This window comes from Lepidochelys kempii, chromosome 4 (assembly GCF_965140265.1).
Source record: "Lepidochelys kempii isolate rLepKem1 chromosome 4, rLepKem1.hap2, whole genome shotgun sequence".
Lineage (NCBI taxonomy): Eukaryota > Metazoa > Chordata > Testudines > Cheloniidae > Lepidochelys > Lepidochelys kempii.
The window spans coordinates 55,928,605-55,949,925 of NC_133259.1; the positions used below are offsets into that span (position 1 = coordinate 55,928,605).

The window sequence follows — 21,321 nt, forward strand, 5'->3', positions numbered from 1 at the left end:
GCAGGAGATAATGCTGCCCTCTTCTTGTTTACAATGTCACCTGAAAGTGAAAACAGCCATTCTCATGGCACTGTTGTAGCCGGTGTCGCAAGATATTTATGTGCCAGATGTGCTAAAGATTTATATGTCCCTTCATCTTCAACCACCATTCCAGAGGACATGCATCCATGCTGATTATGGGTTCTGCTCGATAACAATCCAAAGCAGTGCAGACCGACGCATGTTTGCTTTCATTATCTGAGTCAGATACCACCAGCAGAAGGCTGATTTTCTTTTTTGATGGTTCAGGTTCTGTAGTTTCCGCATCAGAGTGTTGCTCTTTTAAGACTTCTGAAAGCATGCTCCACATCCTGTCCCAATCAGATTTTGGAAGGCACCTCAGATTCTTAAACCTTGGGTTGACTGCTATAGCTATCTTTAGAAATCTCATACTGGTACTTTCTTTGCATTTTGTCATATCTGCAGTGAAAGTGTTCCTAAAACAAACAACATCTGCTGGGTCATCATTCGAGACTGCTAGAATATGAAATACATGGCAAAATGCAGGTAAAAAAAAGAGCAGGAGACATACTATTCTCCCCCAAGGAGTTCCGTCAAAATTTAATTAACACATTTTTTTAAACAAGCATCATCAGCATGGAAGCATGTCCTCTGGAATGGTGGCTGAAGCACGAAAGAGCATGCGAATGTTTAGCATATCTAGCACGTAAATAACTTGCAATGCCGGCTACAAAAGTGCCCTGCGAATGCCTGTTCTCGCTTTCAGATGACATTGTAAATAAGAAGCCAGCAGCATTATCTCCTGTAAACATAAACTAACTTGTTTGACTTAGCGATTGGCTGAATAAGAAGTAGGACTGAGTGGACTTGTAGGCTCTAAAGTTTCACATTGTTTTGGGGGTTTTTTAGTGTAGTTATGTAACAACAAAAATCTACATTTGTAAGTTAAACGTTCAAGATAAGGAGATTGATTATGGTACTTGTACGAGGGGAATTGAAAAATACTATCTCTTCTGTTTATCTTTTTTATAGTGCAAATATTTGTAATATAAAGTGAGCACTGTATACTTTGTATTTTGTGTTGTAATTTAAAATCAACATATTTGAAAACAGAAAAACATCCAAAGGTAGGTAACAAATTTCAATTGGTATTCTATTAACAGTGCAATTAAAACTGCAATTAATCAAAGGGGGAGGGATAGCTCAGTGGTTTGAGCATTGGCCTGCTAAACCCAGGGTTGTGAGTTCAATCCTTGAGGGAGGCCATTTAGGGATCTGGGGCAAAAATTGGAGATTGGTCCTGCTTTGAGCAGGGGGTTGGACTAGATGACCTCCTGAGGTCCCTTCCAACCCTGATATTCTATGATTCTATGATTCTAAGGATTCTTTTTTTAATCCCGATTAATTTGAGTTAATCGCATGAGTTAACTGCGATTAAATCGACAGTCCTAAAAGGCATAAAAACTCAATTGCAAGTTAGTCTTTTGTGACCTTTGGAACTTCTTTTGTAATATAACTCAATAAAGAAACAGTATCTTGCAAAAATATATAACCAAAGAAACAGTGGGGTTTATCTCAATTTAAACTGAGATATTTTAGTTTATAAAAATGTTCTGAGAATCACAGGAAGAACATTTTATAAACTACATTTATCTTTTTACTATGTGATTTCCTTTTTAATTCCTACAATAATTTTTTCAAGAAGTACTCAAAAACAAACTCATACTGTATCCTTTAATAAAACACCCTCCTATTACTTGTTAAATGTTTTAGTAAACCCTCAGTTGCAAGAAATAACTAGGCCAGAACTACCATTCAAAAGTAAGTTTGTAACCTTATTTGAAAACTTTGTCAGAGTTAATGCCTGTATTTCAAAGAGGTCTCATAGATAATAGGAACTTCCTGAGCTATAGTCCAATCCTGTGCTTTATGTTCCCTCCTAGGCCATAGAAGCTCCAGTCACAGCAAAACCAGTGCAGCTCCACTGCAACAAGGAGCAGGATTTGGTGATGACTGAAAAGGGGTACCCTTCCCCTCCCTTTTGCAGCATGATAAGCTAACCATGAGGCAAATGACGCAGTGTTTTAGTAAGGGCGCATTTAAACACCTCCAATAACAATGCTTAAGTTACTACCATTGATAAATTATGCAGAACTGAATTACTCTTTGATTCCTCTCTTAACACACTGCTTGTCAGTGTTGCTGTAACAAGGGATGCCACATTTCCACCTTGGAGGCACACACATCTCAAATAAAGTAATTCATGTACATACTACTCTGTAATGCAACTGCCAGATGTGAGTGAGGCATATCGAATTAACATTAAATAAACTTCACAACTGGAAGTGGTTTTTGTTTGTTTTGTTTTTTTATATGTCTGCTTTGAATGTCCCCTCTATTCTATCAATGTATTACTTTCACCACCCTTGTCTACCCACATCATAATGTATATTTACCAGATGAGAGAGAGTTAAGTCTCTATGTGCAGCTTTAATGTTTGCATTTTCCAACTTCAGTGCTTGTCCTATCAACCTTAACATTCTGTTAAAATATTTTCCCCAAACAAATTTTTGTTTCAATCAGCCTTACATCAATTCTAGCTTTTACTATTATGATAAGAGCTATAGTGCTTAGGGTAGTTTACAATATATCTTTAAGAAGCATTCCTTACAAATATAGATACTAAGCCCAACAGTAATCTACATAAAGCACTTAAGTATTTAAATCTAACCCTATAGAGCACATGCTTGACTTCCATTAAAGTTAAATGCTTTGCTGAACCCGGATGGTTTACTGACTCTAGGCCTCCCACCCTACTCCCACTGTAGACTATTTCAGTACTGCCTGAGTAAAGGCTTTGCAATGTTAGTCTCACTATTGCAATAAACGTACCAATATGCAAATATCTTTATAACAGTCAAATGTCCAATAATCGAATCACATTTACAGTGCATATATAAAGCTGTAATGGTTTTCATACAGGACATTTCAGAAACCACAGTTTTCCAGTCCTTATTAAAATTATGAATTTGTATTTTCAGTAGAATTTTGCTAATTCAGCTTTCTTTAACCTGCATATTTTAGAATCTGCACACAAAAATTGGTGCCATCTTCTCACTTCTCAGCAAAGATTTAACAGCAGACTTCTGTAATGAGGTCTTATATTACTGAAGTACATGACGAGATTGTATAATACTATGCTATTTTCATATTAAATTAACCAGATAAATTTGTGTTGCAGTATCCTAGTTTTCTGTGTGTTCTTTCAGTTACTCACTAATTTACAAAATTCAGTAATTAGGGAAAATTGTCAAGCTTCCACTGTGTTTCCATATCCCATGACCTTTCTGACCTCCAGATTTTCATAAAAGATAAAAACATTACGTAAAAGAGACAATGTTGTGGATACAGAGATTTAAACACACAGCTCTCTAGGGCACAAACATCCATGTTACATATTTTGCTCCATGTGGACCTTTCACTGACAATTTTCTGGATGCAGCATCCAATAGAAATTATCTTGCATTAATATTTTTTCCATTGAAAATTAAGCCTCAAAAGCCAAATTTTCAGAGGATCTTGTAAATGTTGTGCTAAGTATTTACAAAATCTGAATTTGTGAGCACAAAAAGCCCCCAAACAACTGAGGAAACAAAATAGTGGGCCACTGGACACAAATGCACATAGGTACGGCTGAGGAACGCTTTGAAAATTTGGCCTCAAATATTCATATGGTCCTGTAATTTTAATTTACTCTCTTATTGAGGGAAATTTAAAACAAAAAAAAAAAACAATTTACTGCTTTAGCAAGACTACACCAAAAATTATTAGAAAAATAATTTATAAATAAGCTATAAAGATGCATCATTTAAATGCATCATTTAAAAAATGTAAGCAAGCTTAAAACTTTTACATTAAGAATCATTACTTAGCAGCCCTGGTCTACACTGGGGTGTGGGAAATCGATTCAAGTTACGCAACTTCAGCTACGTGAATAATGTAGCTGAAGTCAACGTACTTAGATCGACTTACCATGGTGTCGCCACCGCTGCTGCTCCCCCGTCAACTCTGCCTGTGCCTCTTGCAGTGCTGGAGTACAGGAAAGCGCTTGGGGATCGATTTATCTTGTCTGAACTAGACGCGATAAATCAATCCCCGCTGGATTGATCGCTGCCCACTGATCCAGCAGGTAGTGAAGACCTACCCTTAGTGACAAACTTTTCATACTAATACATGTGGGAAGCTAAGGTAGGGAAAAATCCTGCCAAGTTTGGAGAACATTTTTGCAGCTTGGCACTTTTCTATAATGTCTTCTAGTACGAGGTTCTCAACCTTTTTCTTTCTGAGCCCTCCTCCCTGCCCCCCAATCATGATATAAAAAACTTACTCCTGAGGGCATTCTGCACCAAAAAAGTAAAAATTCTGCACACAATATTTTACAAATTTTAATTTGTCAAATAAACGTGGAGGCTCCAGCATGGCATTCGGGAGCACAGGCCACTGGCTCCACAGAGGTGGGAGATCACTGTGCAGCTCTCCGCCAGAACACTGACTCAGTGGTTATGCTGCACCCAACCCTGACACAGCGCAAGGACCAGACCTGCCCCAGAAACACACCAGGGCGCTGCCCCCTCCATGCCAGGTGCACCAGGTGTGGGCAGGCGGGCTCAGCAAGGCAGGATCCAAGTGGGCTTAGTATGGGGGGTGGGATCTACATGTGGGTTGAGAAGGTTCTGTCTGGGGCAATCTGGATACACAGGGGCTTTTGGGGGGGGATTCTTGGTGCAACAGTAATGGGAGTCTGCATGGGTGTCCAGGTGAAGGTAGTTGGGGCTCAGTGGGGGGGGGGGAAGAGGGTGTCTGGGAATGATAGAGCTCAGCAGGGGGCCTAGGTATGGGGGCCTCAGTGGGGGGTTAGATTCTGGGGGAGTGGGGCTCAGTGGGGTGGGGGTGATCCAGGTGCAGGGAGAGTGAGGCTCACCGGGGAGGAGGGGGGTGAGGCTCGGTAGGAGGGACTGGGTATGAGGGGGTCTGGATGCACAGGAGTTGGGCAGAGGGGGGAGCAGCTCCCTATACAGGGATTCCTCCTCCTACAGCTGAGGAGAGATGGGTGCAGGAAGCGGGGGGGGGGGGGCGCGGTGGGAGGGAGAGTTTGCAGAGATTCCTACAGCTGGATGAGAGTTCTGGGGGTGGGTCTGACCTGGCCCCGGATACCGTGCAGAGGAAGAGGCAGTCCTATCCTCCCCACCCTAGCCAGGACTACCAGTCAGGTCTTCCCCAGTCCCGCCCCCTGCCCCACAGTGATTTACCTCTCTGCCAACTGCCCTGGGCACCCAAAACATACTGCTGTGGAGGGTCGCATGACTGCTCTTGTGGCTTCCCTTTGCTTCCCCATCAGAAAGTCATTTTTCTGAAGGGATACAAAGAAATCTGTGGGGGACATGAAATCTGCGCATGTTAATCAATTTATTAGTGGTAAACCTATAGAAATATTGGTTGCTTGTTTGCACCAAGAGGACTAAGAAAAAAATAAAATAAAATGGAGAGCATATTCGTGTCAGGTGTAAAAACTCCACAGCGCACCTGTGCCACAACGGTTTTCTGCATATAAAAAGCCAGAGCCAGCATTAGGGGGTGGCAAGCAGGGCAGTTGCCTAAGGCTCCATGCCACAGGGTGCCCCACGAAGCTAAGTTGCTCAGGCTTCTGCTTCAGGGCCAGGTGGTGGAGCTCAGGGCCCTGGCTTACAGCCCTGCATGGGAGGAGGAGGAGAGGGGATTCGACTTTCTGCCCTGGGCCCCAGTGAGTCTAACACTGGCCCTGCTTGGGGGACCCTCTGAAACCTGCTTACAGCCCCCACGGGGCCCCAGACTCCTGGTTGAGAACCACTGCTCTAGTAAACAAAAAAACAAAAAACCAAACAGAGGTTGAGTCTGATTATAAATTGAAAAAATATTTGCTAGGTCATTATTTCTGTGTCAGATAAGAGTTAAATATTATCTAGAACAGTCACTTATTGAAAACAAAGTTTATTTACAAAATATTTGTGATATTGTGACATCAGATTTTAACCAGAACTATCCATTTAAAATCATTGATGATTTTACTCAAACCATCGTGGCACAATCTGGGTTTTCTTTTTAGCACTCTATATAGCAGAGACACAAAGTGGATATGTTGCTGACCCTGCAGAGCATTCTGGAGAAGCAGACCCCTATGGTTGCAGACAGCAGCTTTTCAGGACTGGGGCCATGTTACGTATTCCAGTCTGTCTACTCTGACAGACTCCACAGTTTTAAGCATACAACTATTGCTACAAATGAATGAATATACACATCTAACTTTAATACACATCTTTTTAAAATATAATCAGCCACTAACATTTTAAAGGTCATACACACATTCTGCAGGGTTTGTTTGTTTAACATCAGCAAGGGCTTGACTGAAAGCTCACTAAAGTCAGTTAAAGTTTCTTACAGTTAAGCACCTGCTTAACTACAAGCATTTGGCTAAGTTCCTTAACTTCAGTGGAATTTAACTGCAATCCTGACTAGGGATGCTTTCCTGAATCAAGGCCAAAAAAGAAAAAACTTTAAAATAATAAAACAAGGCAAGAAAGGTTTGCCTCTTCAATGAGTGGTGCTAAACTCCTCACAATAGTCAGGAAAAAAACTAAAAAGTTAAAAATGGAACCCATCAAATTGAAATGGCATTGGCCAAAAATGTCACTCAAATCACTGAAAAATAAAAAAAGTTATACCTGAGTACTTTCTTTTATCACCTGTCTGAACAAGTAACCCTTTTGAATCACAAATCTAAGGCAATGCCCCAGGGCTGTTTCCTCAACCATCTGTGCATGCATCTTCCCACTCTTGCACGGGAAGGGGATGTGACCACATTCCACTTGGGAACTATATTTGGGGAGGAAGTAGAAACTGGGCAGTTTGGGGAGAGATACATTGTCCCTCTCCAGCCCCACTGAGGCTGTATTATCTTTCTGCAGTATCCTCTTCCCAACCCCTGCTATACTTGGGGGCCCCAAAGACAGCAACTATGAGTCCCCAGTAGTATAGCTACCATACAGCCACTCTGCCATAGAGTCAGGGAACTTTTTTTTGTGGGGAGGGGAATGGAACATGCAAATCCCTCCACTGGGATGGTGTTGGGGGATTGCACAAAGGATTTTACCATGTAAGGGGATGAACTGGCCCAATATGTGAATTTTAATTACTATCCAAATTACTATTAATAGCTGTTAGTGGTAAACCTATAGAAATATTGGTTGCTTGTTTGCACCAAGAGGACTAAGAAAAAAATAAAATGAGAGCATATTCGTGTCAGGTGTTCTGGTAAGTTGCTGGGAAAAGGCACATTTGATGAAAAGAGCCTCAGCACCAGACTTTTCAGTTTTACTGTTGTTTCAAGCAACCATGACATGTTCCTTAACCATTTTGAAAGTGACACAGCTGTCATGATCATGGGACTTAGAACTGCATTTTGCCTCAGATGAGCAATCAATCACTTTTAAAAAAAAAAAAATCTTATTTTCCATTCTGAGTGCACATTTCTCACAATGAAGTCATACAACTAAACGTAAGTGATTGCTATTTACTTTAACATTTCTTAGAGATACCATTCCTTTTGAAAAAATATATTTAAATGTGTGGTGCACACAAACATTTTATGCACATTTTTTTTTAAAGAAAAAGACATGCTGTACACACTAGCATAAAATTCAAAAGAAAATGTATTTTTGCATGGGAAAACCACTTCTTTCCTCATATTAAGTACTAGTTCTACAAATAATAAACCCTTATTGACTAAACATCAAAAGAGCAACAATTATGAAAGACAAAATAAATGAGGAGAAAAGGGAAATGTTCCGGATGATGGTTTGTACTGGGTATAATCAGCATGGTGGCAAGAATCTGTCATGTCTGGATAATGTTTATTAGATCTCGTTAGCAAGAACAATTGACTTGTGATACCTATTAAACTGGGGTTTTCATTCTCATTAACGGTCTCAAGATTAATGCTCAAAACCTAAATTTAACTCTGCTCCATGCCCAGCCATCCTATGCCTTTACCATGTAAGGCAGCTGTAAGTTAGAGGGTATCTTAGTGTTCATTATGTGTGTGCTGAAGAGAAATGGTGTGAGGTTCTCCCCTCTCCTCCCATTAATAGGGTGGACAGGGACTGAGAAAGAGTTAAGGTTGTGAATTGAGACTTAATTGAGATATTCCTAAAATAGTTCCTAAAATACAACTCTTTTTATATAAGAGTTTCTGCACTTACATTTTGACATCTGAACAGATCTCTTTCGGCACTAACGAGATTAGTTTCTCTGTGGCAAATAGATTCCTATCTCCATGAAACACCACACACAATATAAGCAAATAGACAAAAGTTCTTATGTTTTGAATTTTTCCTTCAAAAACAATCCTAAGTAACAAATACTAAGAAAACTACAATACATTTTAAGTAAAAAATGCAAGCCATTTCTGAATTAAGAAAGTATTCAAGAGAATCTACTCTACTTTCAAAATGGAGCTATGACATTTACTAATCTATAATGTGAAAATGACCTCTGAAATTTCTTTCAAACTTCATACAAAGAATAAAATCTTCTCCATCCTAAGAACAATTTTTTTTCCAGGTCAGATTGTTTCCCTTAAAAAAATTATAGAAAGGGGGTTTGTAAAGAAGGCTTATGATGGAACCACGATTGCACCTGTAATTATGGAGCCATTCCAAACAGCTAAAAAGCTGTAGTATTGTTTTAACACCACAATAGGGTTATGCTGTGAAAATGAAAATATATGCTCCCACTCTGAAATATACAACAGATGGGTGGACGCTATGCCCAGGGAAAGCCCCACATCTTCAATGTGCCTCTGAACAGATGCAGCAGTATATGTACATGTTAAAAATTTCAGGATCTGGGTCACATACATAGTAAGGACGACAATGACACCCATACCAAACATGCATCAAGAGTTTGGATTTCAGTCTGAGGGCACTGATTATTTACCTATTGGTCTAAATAGAGGCAAATAAGTGGATAGAGCTATCCTTGACTAGCATGACAGGCAGATCACAAGGCATTCTTACCAGTCTTGTAGAAACAAATTGTCAATTAACATTTCGTATGTCCCTACAGAGCAGTTTAGGCATTTAATTGTTGGTGAACATGCTCATAACAATAAATGTATAAAATATGTCACAAAGTGAAACATACCAAAAAAAGTCATTGTAACATATGAGCGTGCGCAACCCTTACTCATGATGAGTAGCACTTAGCCATGAGAGTACTTGCATGAGTGTCACTAGGACTACTTACAGAAGTAATGACCTCAATGTGATTTCCTCCCCCCCCTTAAATATTTCACTAATCCTCTAATGAACTTTATTCTAGGATACAGAAAACTATAGTTTAAACTTAAATGTACGGGACTGCAGTATACCCAAGTTTTGTATTTGGGGTAGAATTTTCTAGTTGAGACAGATACCAAAAAAAATTTGTATTATGTCAGCAGAATATGTGCTTTATGGAATAGCCAAAGCAAACATGAAATATGGCTTGGAAAATGATAGGGTAGATGAAGAATGACTGGATTGGTGTTTATTTACATGTTTATTAGGCTTGGGGAAGAACATTTTCGTATTTCTTTAATTCTATCTTTTGCCCAATAGGCTTCATGTAGGCAGATTTCCATCCTTCTTTCAGTCACAAGTAGTATATTCTAGTTTGCTTTTTTTAAATTAGAACATTCTTTATTTTTCAGATTTTTAACAATTGTATAACTACAATATATTTTTCTGTGATTTTCCCCCCCATGAAGGAAAAAGATAGATGTTGCATTCCCAAAAGGTAGTGAAACTACCTATCAGAGCAAGGTACCTGAGGTGGGAAAACCTGAGTTCTGTCCCCAACTCTTCAATTGACTACTCTGTACAATCTTCAGCAAATTATTCTGGCTGCATCTACACTGTCAAAAACTGGACATTTGATTCACCAAAAAGAGAGTCCACCAGTGCAGCTCTCCTGGCAAGTAGTAACAGTGCAAGCTGTAATGTAGACAGGGCTCAGGTGTGCTCTGAGCAAGGTTAGATAGATAACACAATGAAAATGCTTAAGTCCTGTTTACAGTACAATTTCCACCATCACTATCATCAGTATAGCTGCACCAGTGCTTAATTATAGTTCTCATCATTACCTCTGTCGAGTAGGCCTTCAAAATCTCTATTCCCAGTGTCCCCACTTATAAAATTGGCACAATAATACCCATTTTTATGAAATTCACTGAGACCCCAGGTTGAAGAGCTTTACATTAGTGCAAAGTATTATTACTACTCACTTGTGGTGTTCCTACAAAACTATGATAAATGCATACTATCAACAATTCTAAGGTCAATTATTTGCACTTACTTGCAGGCTTCTTTTATACCTTCTCTATTCTAAATACCCACACCATCGCATCTGAAGTATATGGATACGCCATTTGTTAATAAAGCATGACTACTTATGATTCAGAAAAGTAGTACACAATTCAAATGATATTGGCATATTTCACTTCACCAGAAGTGAGGAAATCAGATTGTAGTTGTTTCAAATGTGTCAAGTCTTTAAAGCCCTCCTCAGTTTAGGAGACATTTCTCTGTCTGTGTAAACCACAATGTTCATACAATTACGATTCAGAAATAACATGTTTGCCACAGATCCTCACGCTTAGTTTTTAAATTTAGTCAATTAAAGACAGATACAAAGTTCATAACACAAAACTTAAAAGTCCCTAATGTACCATTTCCATTTTGTTTACTTCCTTCTGACCATCACCAACAGTACAAAGCATTAAAGCAACAATTAAGAAAGAACAGCCAGCCTATATGGCACATGAAAGTAATGGCAACAAGCTCCATTATTAAAAATACTTATGGTAGAAGCTCAAAACATACTAAGTAGCACTATCACATCAAATGATAATATATTCTGTATTTAAATACTGAATATGAAACATGCAGGTTGTTCTTATTAAAACCAGAATCAAAAAGCTAGCAAGGTTAATGGAGAAACTGACTAATAAATCATTGAAATGCACCTAGAAAAGAAATATGTATGCAGCTTTAGAAATTAAAAAGAAAATATAAAGCCTAAATTGTGCAAAAAAATAATAATCATTATTATTCATAGAGAGTCATATTTAGACACTGGGTAGTATGAAAAAAACCAAAACAAAAAACAAAACAGAATTTCAGTTTGCTCACCTTGACACATTTTCTGGAATGTATTCTAAAACTGGATACCCGTCATGTCTTCTGGATGCTAAGTCAGTATGTGATTTCCATGTCTCAACTAGTGTACTGACTGGAGGAAATGAGCTCACATGCTGAAAAGTCTGCTCTCTAGCAACAGGTCGTGATAAAGATATTGTGCCTTGAGCTCCAATCCTGTAGTGAAATGATTGTCCACCTGAATTCACACCAACAATGGCAGAGGATGGCATACTGTTCTCTTGATAATAGCTGCCATCATCAGGCTCCTGTTTAATACCCACAGGTAGGCCTGGATTTGGAAACACACTACCTTCACAATTGCCATCAAATGATGAAACAGGTGGTCCTAAAATCCCAGAAAGAGAATAATAGTCTTTGTCGTCCATAAATGAAAAATATGAACCATCCATAAATGGAAATGGATTTACTGCTTGATTCCCTTTAAAAGAGGCACCAGAACAAGAATGTTTAGCGGATTCCTGTTTTACTGGTACAGAAAATGGGGAATCAGAGTTGATTTTACTGTTTTCTCCAATACATGAACTACTGAATTCTCCATCTGGGTCAGGCTTTATAAACTGAACAAGATTCATCTGACCAGCTACACAATTGTTTGAGATGGCATTCTCCATTTCCTCCATTTTAGGAAATGTGATTTCTTGAGTACCTTTGTCTTTTGTTTCTGGACTAGGAATAGTATCTTGGCCTGTGCTAGGTCCAGCAGGTGTGCCAGAAGTAGGGAAGCTTAGGGCATTGTTTACTGGGCTACAGATAGAAGATCCCACAGTGCTAACAGCTGGACTAGAAAGACTGGACCTATTATTTGTATTGGAAGGGCTGGCAATAGAGCACCTTGAGTTCATGTTTGCAGGACTGGACACAGAGGATCTCATAGTGATATTATTAGGACTTGAAACTGGAGATTTCACACTGCAGTGACTAGGAGGGCTTGAGATTGGTGATTTCATGCTACTTATAGAAAGAGGAGATCCCACATTACTAACATGTGCAGGACTGTGCAATCTAGAGCTCCGGTTTTCAATGTTAGGTGAGCATGACAAAGGAGTTCCCTGGCTGACTGGACTGTGCGCTGGAAAATGTACAAAATTAGTAGAAGTAGTTGAGGATACACAGTTAATGCCAGGTGGGCTACAAACTGAAGGAGTCATGTTCTGAGGACTACCGCCAGAAGGAGTTTTCTCAGGACACATTATAGGGCTTTTGACAATAGTGCGCATGAGACCACCATTCGTAGAACTTCCAGAGTCTGATATCAAAGATATCAAGGGCCTATTTGCACTCTTTAAGGGAGAGGCACAATGGCCATTTTCCTTGTAGAACTTTACCAGCTGCTCAACATTTTGGTAAGTCTTCCCAGGACTTATGCTCCCTTGTTGATCATAGGTATAATCAGCATCTCGTATGGAATCCATGTATAAACCCATAGATTCAGCTACAGTTGTTGAAAGTTCCTTTGAGTCTGACTCACTCTTGATGTCAGAGTTTAAAATACCAAGCTGATTATTATCTTGCTGCAGGCTAGGGAGTAGTTCAGGTTTTTCTTTGCTGTTTCCTTGAGCACTGCTGTTTGGAAAAGCACCAGATACACAGCTTACGTTTACAATCTCCATATAGTTACTCTCATCAGTCCGTTCTCCAGCACCTGAAGAAGAATACTTCACAGATTGAGAAACTTGACCCCACCGTTTCTCCATGTCTAAGCCTTCTGGGTAACTGTAGTATCCTTTTGTCTCCATAACTAGGAAAAAAATACAAAAAAGTAAAATTCATAAATGATAGGCTTTTTATGATTCCATATTACAATTCAGAGATGTTAAGAAATCTAAGATAACATCACATGATAAAAGTATTTCCTATATATAATCTAATATCATAAATGCTGTTTTAAAACAGCAACCATAGATTCTGATTAGCCATAACATAACCATGCAGACAAATAGGAGGTGTACAGATCACCTCTGCCTATGCAATTACTTTAGAGGACTATTAAACCTTACCTCTGGGAGCTGAGGGAAGCACAAAGGCTGCACAGCTAATGCTTCCTCCAGAGAAGCAATGAGTAAATAGTGGGAGGAGGGGGACAGGCAGTGAATGGACCCATGATTCCACACTCCCCTCTATGCCAGCCAGCCCAGGTAGAAAATGAGCTGTACCGTGAAAAAAGGCTGTAAGCAAAATACTCCTCACCTAGCACAGTCGCTTACTCACTGCTGTGCATAAAACATACAAATTTAGTCTTAGATGATTTTGAAAAATCTAACAAAGACTTTACTGAATTAAATGTTAGTTCAATGACTATTAGTGATTTTAAAAGTTATGCACAAAATGAAGCGTAAATGCTTATAAACCTTACAGTACACAAATTTTTTTTAGTTTGATCAATATATTGAGTGTTCAGTTTTCAATGTGAATGTCTAATCTATTTAAAACTGTAACACTTTTTTCTTCCCAATTTTTTAAAAAGTTTGTAGTCAACCTAAACAAAAGAATTTGAAAGCAGGATTTATGCTTTTTGCTTAAAAATATAGTCCTGACCCTGAATTTCTTCTTTTTTCAGCCAAAAGCATCTTTGCAGACACAGGGAGCAGTATTGCATCACCACTAAATCCTATCCCCAGCTTGTTCCTTCATTAAGGCCTGCCTGCTCATGTCCCTGCATACAATGTCCCACCATCTAGTCAGTGGTCAGCTTCTAGGTTGGACTGACTGTGGTGGCATTTGCATTATTTTCTTTGGCATCTTAAGAGTTTGTCTTCTGCAGTGTCCCCACCAGTGTAATCTTTTCCAAATTGCAGCCAATCCTCCTCTCCTTCTAATTTCTTTATTTGTCTTAAAATCATTGAACTTTACACCTGCCACCTTTGGAAGAACTCTCATCTGTAATGCCTTCAGATGTCTACTTAATTGAATCAGCTGCTTCCAGACCAGAGAGTAATACTGTTTGGAAGGAAACAGTATGGAAAGTAGCAAAATCATATGAAGTTTCATATAAGATAATTACAATTATAAAAGCTATGTACGAAGACTCCTGCAGTGCCATAAGAATCATTGGAAAAGCAAGCAACTGGTTCAAGTCAAAGTTTGGTGTAAGGCAAGGGGGCATGGAATCACGATCGCTTTTCATCATGTTCTTAAACTGGACATTAAGAAAGGAAGACAAGTTGGAGACCGTGATATTGGACGATCGTGAGTTAAGCTCCTTAGTTTATGCAGATGACATCATACAACTAGCACACATTTGAATGAATGGTTAGACTCCTTGCTACCTAGGAAAATTGATGTAGTCCGTTTGAATATATAATAAATGCCAAGACGACGACATGCATCTTGAAAAAGGGACAATACATAAAAAGTGTTGAAACGCTGCTGCAGTGAAGTCACAGAACAGGTAGAAACTTATGTGTACCTATCAGTGTTGACATTCTGTCAAGGATGAGGTTAAAAGCAGACAGCTGTGTCTTAGTCACAAGTGCTGCACAAAAATTTACAAAATTATGGACTAATAAAAGCACTATGTTTGGTATCAAATTGAATTCCTTGCACAACCAAAATTTTGATTGTCTTCAATAAACCAGTGTCCTACATGTCAAACAGTATTCATATAGGTTAAAATTTTCAAACATAAATGCCTAAAGTTAAACATGTAAACCAATATTTAGACTCCAAAAGAAACATATTTTAAATGTGTTGAGCACCCCCCAATACTCACTGAAACCAAATGAAGCCATGAGTATTCAGCATTTCTAAAAATGAGAACACTCATTTAGAGGCATAAATATGGATTTAGAGTGAATTTTAATCTTGAGCAGAGGCCCAGCAGAATATTGTGCACCACTTCTGTCCCATTTAAGCCACAGAACTTAAGTCATGCATACATACCACTGCACAGGGGTAAATTTCATCTTTAGTGCCTAAGCATTAGGCACAAACTTTTCAAGCTTAACAAATCAAAGCCTATAGCAGTCTAAGTGGCAAACTCCCTGATCCAGCAGCTATAGGAAGAGGTCCATTCTTTGAAAGATACATTTTGGGAGGGTAAAAAGCCTGGAAAGATTTATATATCGCCTGTTATAAGCTAAGTCTAAAAGTACCAGTAAAAACACGTGACAACAGGTTCCTTGGTGGTGCTGATTATTGCCACTAATAAGTGTTGCAGTGGGTACTAATGCTAAGAAGTCTATAGGATCAGGTTTTGGTTTTTGTTTTTTAAAAGCAAAAATTGATAAAAGAATCCATTGACTTTCATGTATGCACATCGTATCTCTACCTGATGTACTGTACAGACATTTATTTTTACAAATCTCTAAAAAGTTTTAGCTCAGGGTCTAATTCACAACTGACGACAATGGAGGGAGGGACTGTATTTATATTGGAAATTATATTTTTATGCATTTGCAATTTTATAAATGTTTATATTATGAAGAAACCTGTTCCCCAAACCTCAAAAATGTACTTGAACATTAACACTTGTGACCTAAGTGTTTCACCACCGAACAGATCAACAAATGTAGTCTTTGCAGTCCAAGTCTCCAGACAATCAGGCATAAAACCCGTTTCTCTGCAACGGTCAAATAAAAATAAAAATTACATGGTACCTGGAATCCCTGTACTGGGAAGGTCACCTAGGTATAAGAAAATCAGAACTAAATCCAGTTTTTTGAATTCCAATATCTAAATCTGTGACTAACTTGGAAATATGTTTGGTTTTTTGCTGTTATTTGAGTTTTCTTTAAATATCATTCATCTGTGTGCCACTTTGATGACCTAGATGTAATACTACTCAGGAGATCCAGGTTTTATCCTCAGACCTGAATGTCCCAAGTCAGTGAAGTACCAATTACAAATGAAAGCAGATTGAGAAGGACTGGACTAAACAGACTGCTGCAAATCTTAAATGCAAAGTTAAGGACATTGGACCATATTCTTCTATCAATTACTCCCAGGCAATCACAGTTACTTCAGCAGCACTGCACAGGGTAACAGAGCAGAAAATGGCTCACATTCTCTTTCTTTTGCAGAATTCCCATTAATGGTAAAGGGTGTTTCATATGCAAAACAAGAGTAGTATATGCCCCTTGAAGAGGAAAAAAAGTAGTGGATATAATTATTTTTCTATTTGTCCTAAGACATGGAGCATTACATGGGATTTTGTGCGTGCATGCACACAGGGTGGGAGTGTAGCATGTTCCTAGTTGCTGAATTGTTTTAAAATCTCTACTTATAATTCTTCTATTTTTTATTTCTTTAAGTTATTTAATTTTTTTTTATTTAAGATTAAATTCAATCCATGTTTTCAAAATATTTTATTTACCTATTTGCATTCAGGATTAAAAGTGAACTTTTGCTCTGAAAAAAAACAGAAAAGAGACAGCCATTTGTCTTTCATCTAATTCTTATTTGCTTGGCCATGTGTGTTAATTAACAAAGATATCTTTGCTTAATTTAGAATTTTCTCCCTTAATACCCATCACCTCCTCTCACTTATCCTACAGTGATAGAATGCTTAATTTATGATTTCTTAATTATTTTCAAGACAGCATTCTGTGATGGCCAACGCAGACTTAAGACTTCAGAATAGGATCACACAGCTAGAGAAAGCTCTTATTACACAAATATGAATAATTACCAAGATAGTAAATGGCGCATGGAAAGTTATATGTAATCTTTATGTTTTAATGTTCTCTTTTTCGCACATCCCGCTCCCCTCCCTTCCCTTCCCCCCTACTAAACAGTCTAGCTTTATTTTTTCCATGGGAAAATTAGATATTCTGTACTGGCTTATAAAATATAGGCAAAGTTAGCTAAATTTGAGAGACATACAATTCTAATTTAGAGTATGAAAATGATTAGACTACAATACACAAATGGATTTGTACAGTACATCTGAAAAAAAGGCCAAGAATGGAACAAAAGGAATAGTCTCTTTGACTAACCTTACAAAACAAAATGATGCCAGAAAAATCAAGGAAACATTGAGGATGTTTGTCATTGAAACCAAATAACCATGAAATGTAGCTAACTAATTGATTACTTACTATATATATGAAGCCACTGATTACAGAGGGATGAGCATTAAACAGATCACTGCATTTAGTCAGTTTGACTTCCACTTAGATTTAAGACAGCTGGTTTTATATTGGAAGTTGTTGAAACTTATTGACCTATTCCTGACAATTACAAATCTGATCTGTGGATTTACTTTTTAAAATGCAACAAACAAAACTTGGGGGGGGGGGCAGGAAGAAGGGGAGACTCTCTCGGTGTGGGAAAGCTTGGGTACAAGACACACTTGTAAATGTCCATATGCATTCCAAACACAAAGAGCCTAACCTCAAATCATAAAATAATAAAAACATGCAGCATCTCCTGCTCTAAAAAGGGACATCTGAAGACCCATCTCCCCTTACAAAAACAAAACAACGCACAAAGCCCTACCTCCTTTGCAAAGTGGATACAACGACACAGCCATAAGAGGACAAGAACTGCCAGTGCTTCCCCCGGACACCTGCGCTGTCTGTCTCTACCTGTTGCTACAGTCTGCATTTCCATTAAAGTGTAACCCACCTAAATCCAACCTCCAGGCCAGAAAATGCGGATGGTTTCACATTAGAACAAGAAATAATTATTCGCCAGCAGGTAAATCCGCTGGCTTCCCTCTTAACCTGAAGTTCGCTACGTCGCCCAATGACACTGAGCAGGGCAGAAGAAGAAGAAAAAAAAGGTGCCAAGTCCTTTTAAAAACATGTCACATGCTCAGATAAAGTTCAAGTTAATATCCCACCCTTCGGTTGCCTCCACTGGCGGAGGGAAAGAAAAGAGACGCGCTATTGGGCTCAGGCGGGTTTCTCATTGGTCGAAAGCCGTTTCAGTCAGCGGGCGGGCGACATGACTGATACAAAGTTGCTGCGACACAGGCTGGAAAATGTATCTCTCCTTAAAGCCACAGAAGCTGGTTAAGAGCGCAGAGCCTGGGACAGAACTACCTCTCCTAATGCAACATGCAGCCCTCCAAACATCCCTCTAGTCCAGTTCCCCAGCCGGAGTGGAGTCAGGACAGTGGCCAGCTGCTAGCGACTGGAGGAATTAAACACACCTCATTACAAACTAACAAGGGAAATACTTTTAAAAAGTGCCTTTAAATGAATCCAGAAGGAGGGAGGCCCCCTCCAAACGGAGTCTTGGCGGGGCTGTGCTGGAGAACGTGCCCTCCCCGCTGGGGTTTCTGTCCATTTCACTCCCCACCCCTTTGTCTGAAGGCGGGGGTGGGGGTGGTTCCTCTCCTCAGGTGGAACTAGAGACTAGGGTCTATAAAAAGGGAGCCTTTGTCCCCGCCCACCGCAGTCTCCCGGAGACAAAGTTAACTCCACCTGTGCCAAGGTGAGCAGCTTCGCTGGCCAGGGAGCAAATTTGGAAGGACGCAGCCTTTTCCTTTCTGTGCTTACAATCATCGCTTCTTACCAGTGCAGCAAGACTATCACGTTTCCATTTCAATTTCCGTGTTTAAACAATGCATGAATGGGCATGTTATCGATGCGGTAATGATTTAAAACAGAGAAACTCACTAAGGTTCAAGGACTTGTCCTTTGCTTGCCTCTGGGTTTCATTTTATTGCGCCTGGTGTAGTCTTTGTAAATGGTGCGCACAGATTTTGTCTCTTTCCTCCTTTTCAAGTGAGGGTAAATGATAAATGGGGGACAATAAAACAGTTTCAAAATTCGAGACACTGTCTGGAGCCCGAAGCCTTTAATTTCACCCTCCTTGTTTGCTTGCTTCCAAAGTTTATAAATATTTTTAAAAGAAAAGAATACAATGTAAACTTTAAAAAATGATACACTCCTCAGGAGTTCTATACCAATATCCTTTAACCCTGGGCTTAAAAATCAGTAATAATGATGGGCACTCCTAAACATCAATCAATGAAAAATGTAGGTTTCCCCTTCTCCAGATTTTGACACCAGCAGCAATGGTGTAGAGAGCCTCTCTTTCTCGCCAGCTAAAACCTGACACAGACACCCACCCATCCCTTCTTGATCCCATTTCTCTCCATTTAATTCCCAGACAAGAATACACTCCCTCACGCCCCGACCAAATCCTATAAAATTAGAGGTACCCTGGGAAAAAAGGGGGGAACCTGCAGAAGAATCGTGCAATAAAAGCGGTTTAAGAGTAGACAAATACATTTAAATATTCCGTGGCATTTATGGTTTTAGAAAGCTGGGGATTACATGTTTTAGCAGACGGGCGCAGTAAGATATTTACCTTTAGGATTTTTATTTAAAGTCACGTGTCTTCCATGTTTTAATATTCTTCCAAAAATTGATCTCCACTTCCAGACCCCGCAGTAGACATGGGCCGAGGAATGAGCCAGGCTCCCAGACCCAGCAGAGCTACCCAGAGACACAACTGCTAATGAGTTATTATTTAAGCAATGGACATGGGGGGTTTTAAACATAAGTTTTAAATGATATGAATAGGATCGATTTTGACCTGGACACACAATCTGTTAAAAATCTCTGTAGACACAGTTATTAGTTCTCCCCGCTCAACACATTTCCCTCCAAACTAACATATCTGGTCCTTGCTTTTTTGCTCTATTGCTTTCCCCATAAAGAAACGCTCTCTACCCGCCCTTTCCCCCAGGACTCTGTGCAAGTGATTTGACTGCACTCACCTTTTCTAGGACATGGTGGGGCGGTGGAGGAGGCAAGACCCCTGGCTACTGCCAACAAGCCATCCAACAAGCAGCAATCGCAAGAATTAGGAGGAAACAATGATGTAGATGCGACTGAAAATGCTCGAGGTGGTTTTAGTTATATCCTGGAAGAAGGGGGCTGTAACACTCTCACACACAAACCCCAGCGGCAGCAGTTCCTCTCTGACTCCAGTTCCACGGGAGGCTGCAGCACTGTAACAGTGGAGCTGGAAACAGTGAAGTCCACCCGGATCAGCTCCTCTCTGCTCTTGGTGACAGCTCCCACCATAGAGGGTTAGATGGGGGGGGGCGGGTTCCCCCTTGTGTCACACCCTCATCCGCTGCTGAAGGGGGGAGTCGGATCCAGCAGCGTGGAAAGAGAAAGAACCACCCTGAAAAAACTTGTCATTCCAGGTAAAACTCCCAGCGACGCCACCCAGGAGGAGGGAGGCGAGAGTAACACGGGTGTAAACTTTTTCCTCCCTTTTATGCTGACAAGCCCTCTGTGCTTCCCCTCCTGCGTCCGTCCTCCTTCACCTTCCTTCTCCTCCTGGCGCTGCTCCGCACTCCCGGTTTGGCTTCCCCGTGTTTTTCTCACGCACAGGAGGCTGTAGCTGGCTCTTGTTCCTGGTTTGTGGAGCTGCTGGAGGAGAGGGAGGGAGGAAGGAGGGAGGCAGGCCGGGGTGGCGGTGGGGGGAGGAGTATCGCTCCCTCCCTTCTCCCCAGGCGGAGCGTGTCTCTCGGCTCTGACAGCAGCAGTCTGAAGCGCCCGAGCCCACCCCCGCCCTCCCGGCGGCGGCGGCGGCAGGAGGAGCAGCGAGCGCCGCAAGGACTCAGAGTCGCCCTGCTCTGGCTGGCCGTACCGCGCGTTCGCCCAGACACCGAGCGGGGCTGAGGGAGGCGAGCGGAGCAGGCCCGGCCAGCGGGCAGGGCCACTCCGCAGCCGTCAGGCGGAGAGCAGCGCTAGCTGCTGCCGCCGCCGCCCGCGAATGGAGGGCAGAGGCGGCGGCTGCCACTGCCGGGGCTCTGTGCGGTGACGCACGGCGGGAGCCACCTTCTGCCCTGGCTGGCAGGGTCATGACGGGGTCGCGCTGGCCGGCGGCCGCAGCGCTGGTGCTGCCCGGTGCGCCCACGGGGACTAGCGCTGCCCTGGTTAAAGCCCGGCCGGGGGACACCTCCGCGGCTCCAGTTGGCGAGTAAAATCCGGATCCGCTGTAGCTGCGCTGAAGTGATTAAAGTTACGTGGGGCTGACTCCGGGCCAGCCTGACACAGCCCAGCTGGTCTTCTTCCCGCAGGTGTGCGCTGATTAGCTTCAGGTGTGGGAGCCGGCCTTC

The 21,321-nt window shown here is 40.8% G+C and overlaps 1 protein-coding gene across 12 annotated transcripts in view; it reads right to left on the reverse strand.

Moving 5' to 3' along the window:
• The window catches only part of NR3C2 (nuclear receptor subfamily 3 group C member 2), a 280,863-nt gene extending 259,902 nt beyond the window's left edge, over nucleotides 1-20,961 (reverse strand). For 3 of the 12 annotated variants that reach the window (XM_073341308.1, XM_073341306.1, XM_073341307.1), the window contains exons 1-2: nucleotides 19,554-19,953; nucleotides 11,265-13,032 (exon numbers count right to left, since the gene is read on the reverse strand). In XM_073341308.1, the coding sequence (XP_073197409.1) occupies nucleotides 11,265-13,032; nucleotides 19,554-19,746 (1,961 nt within the window). In that variant the 5' untranslated portion in view covers nucleotides 19,747-19,953. The other 9 variants (XM_073341310.1, XM_073341311.1, XM_073341313.1 and 6 more) reach the window with 9 other exon arrangements.
• Nucleotides 20,962-21,321: the final 360 nt, after the last annotated feature.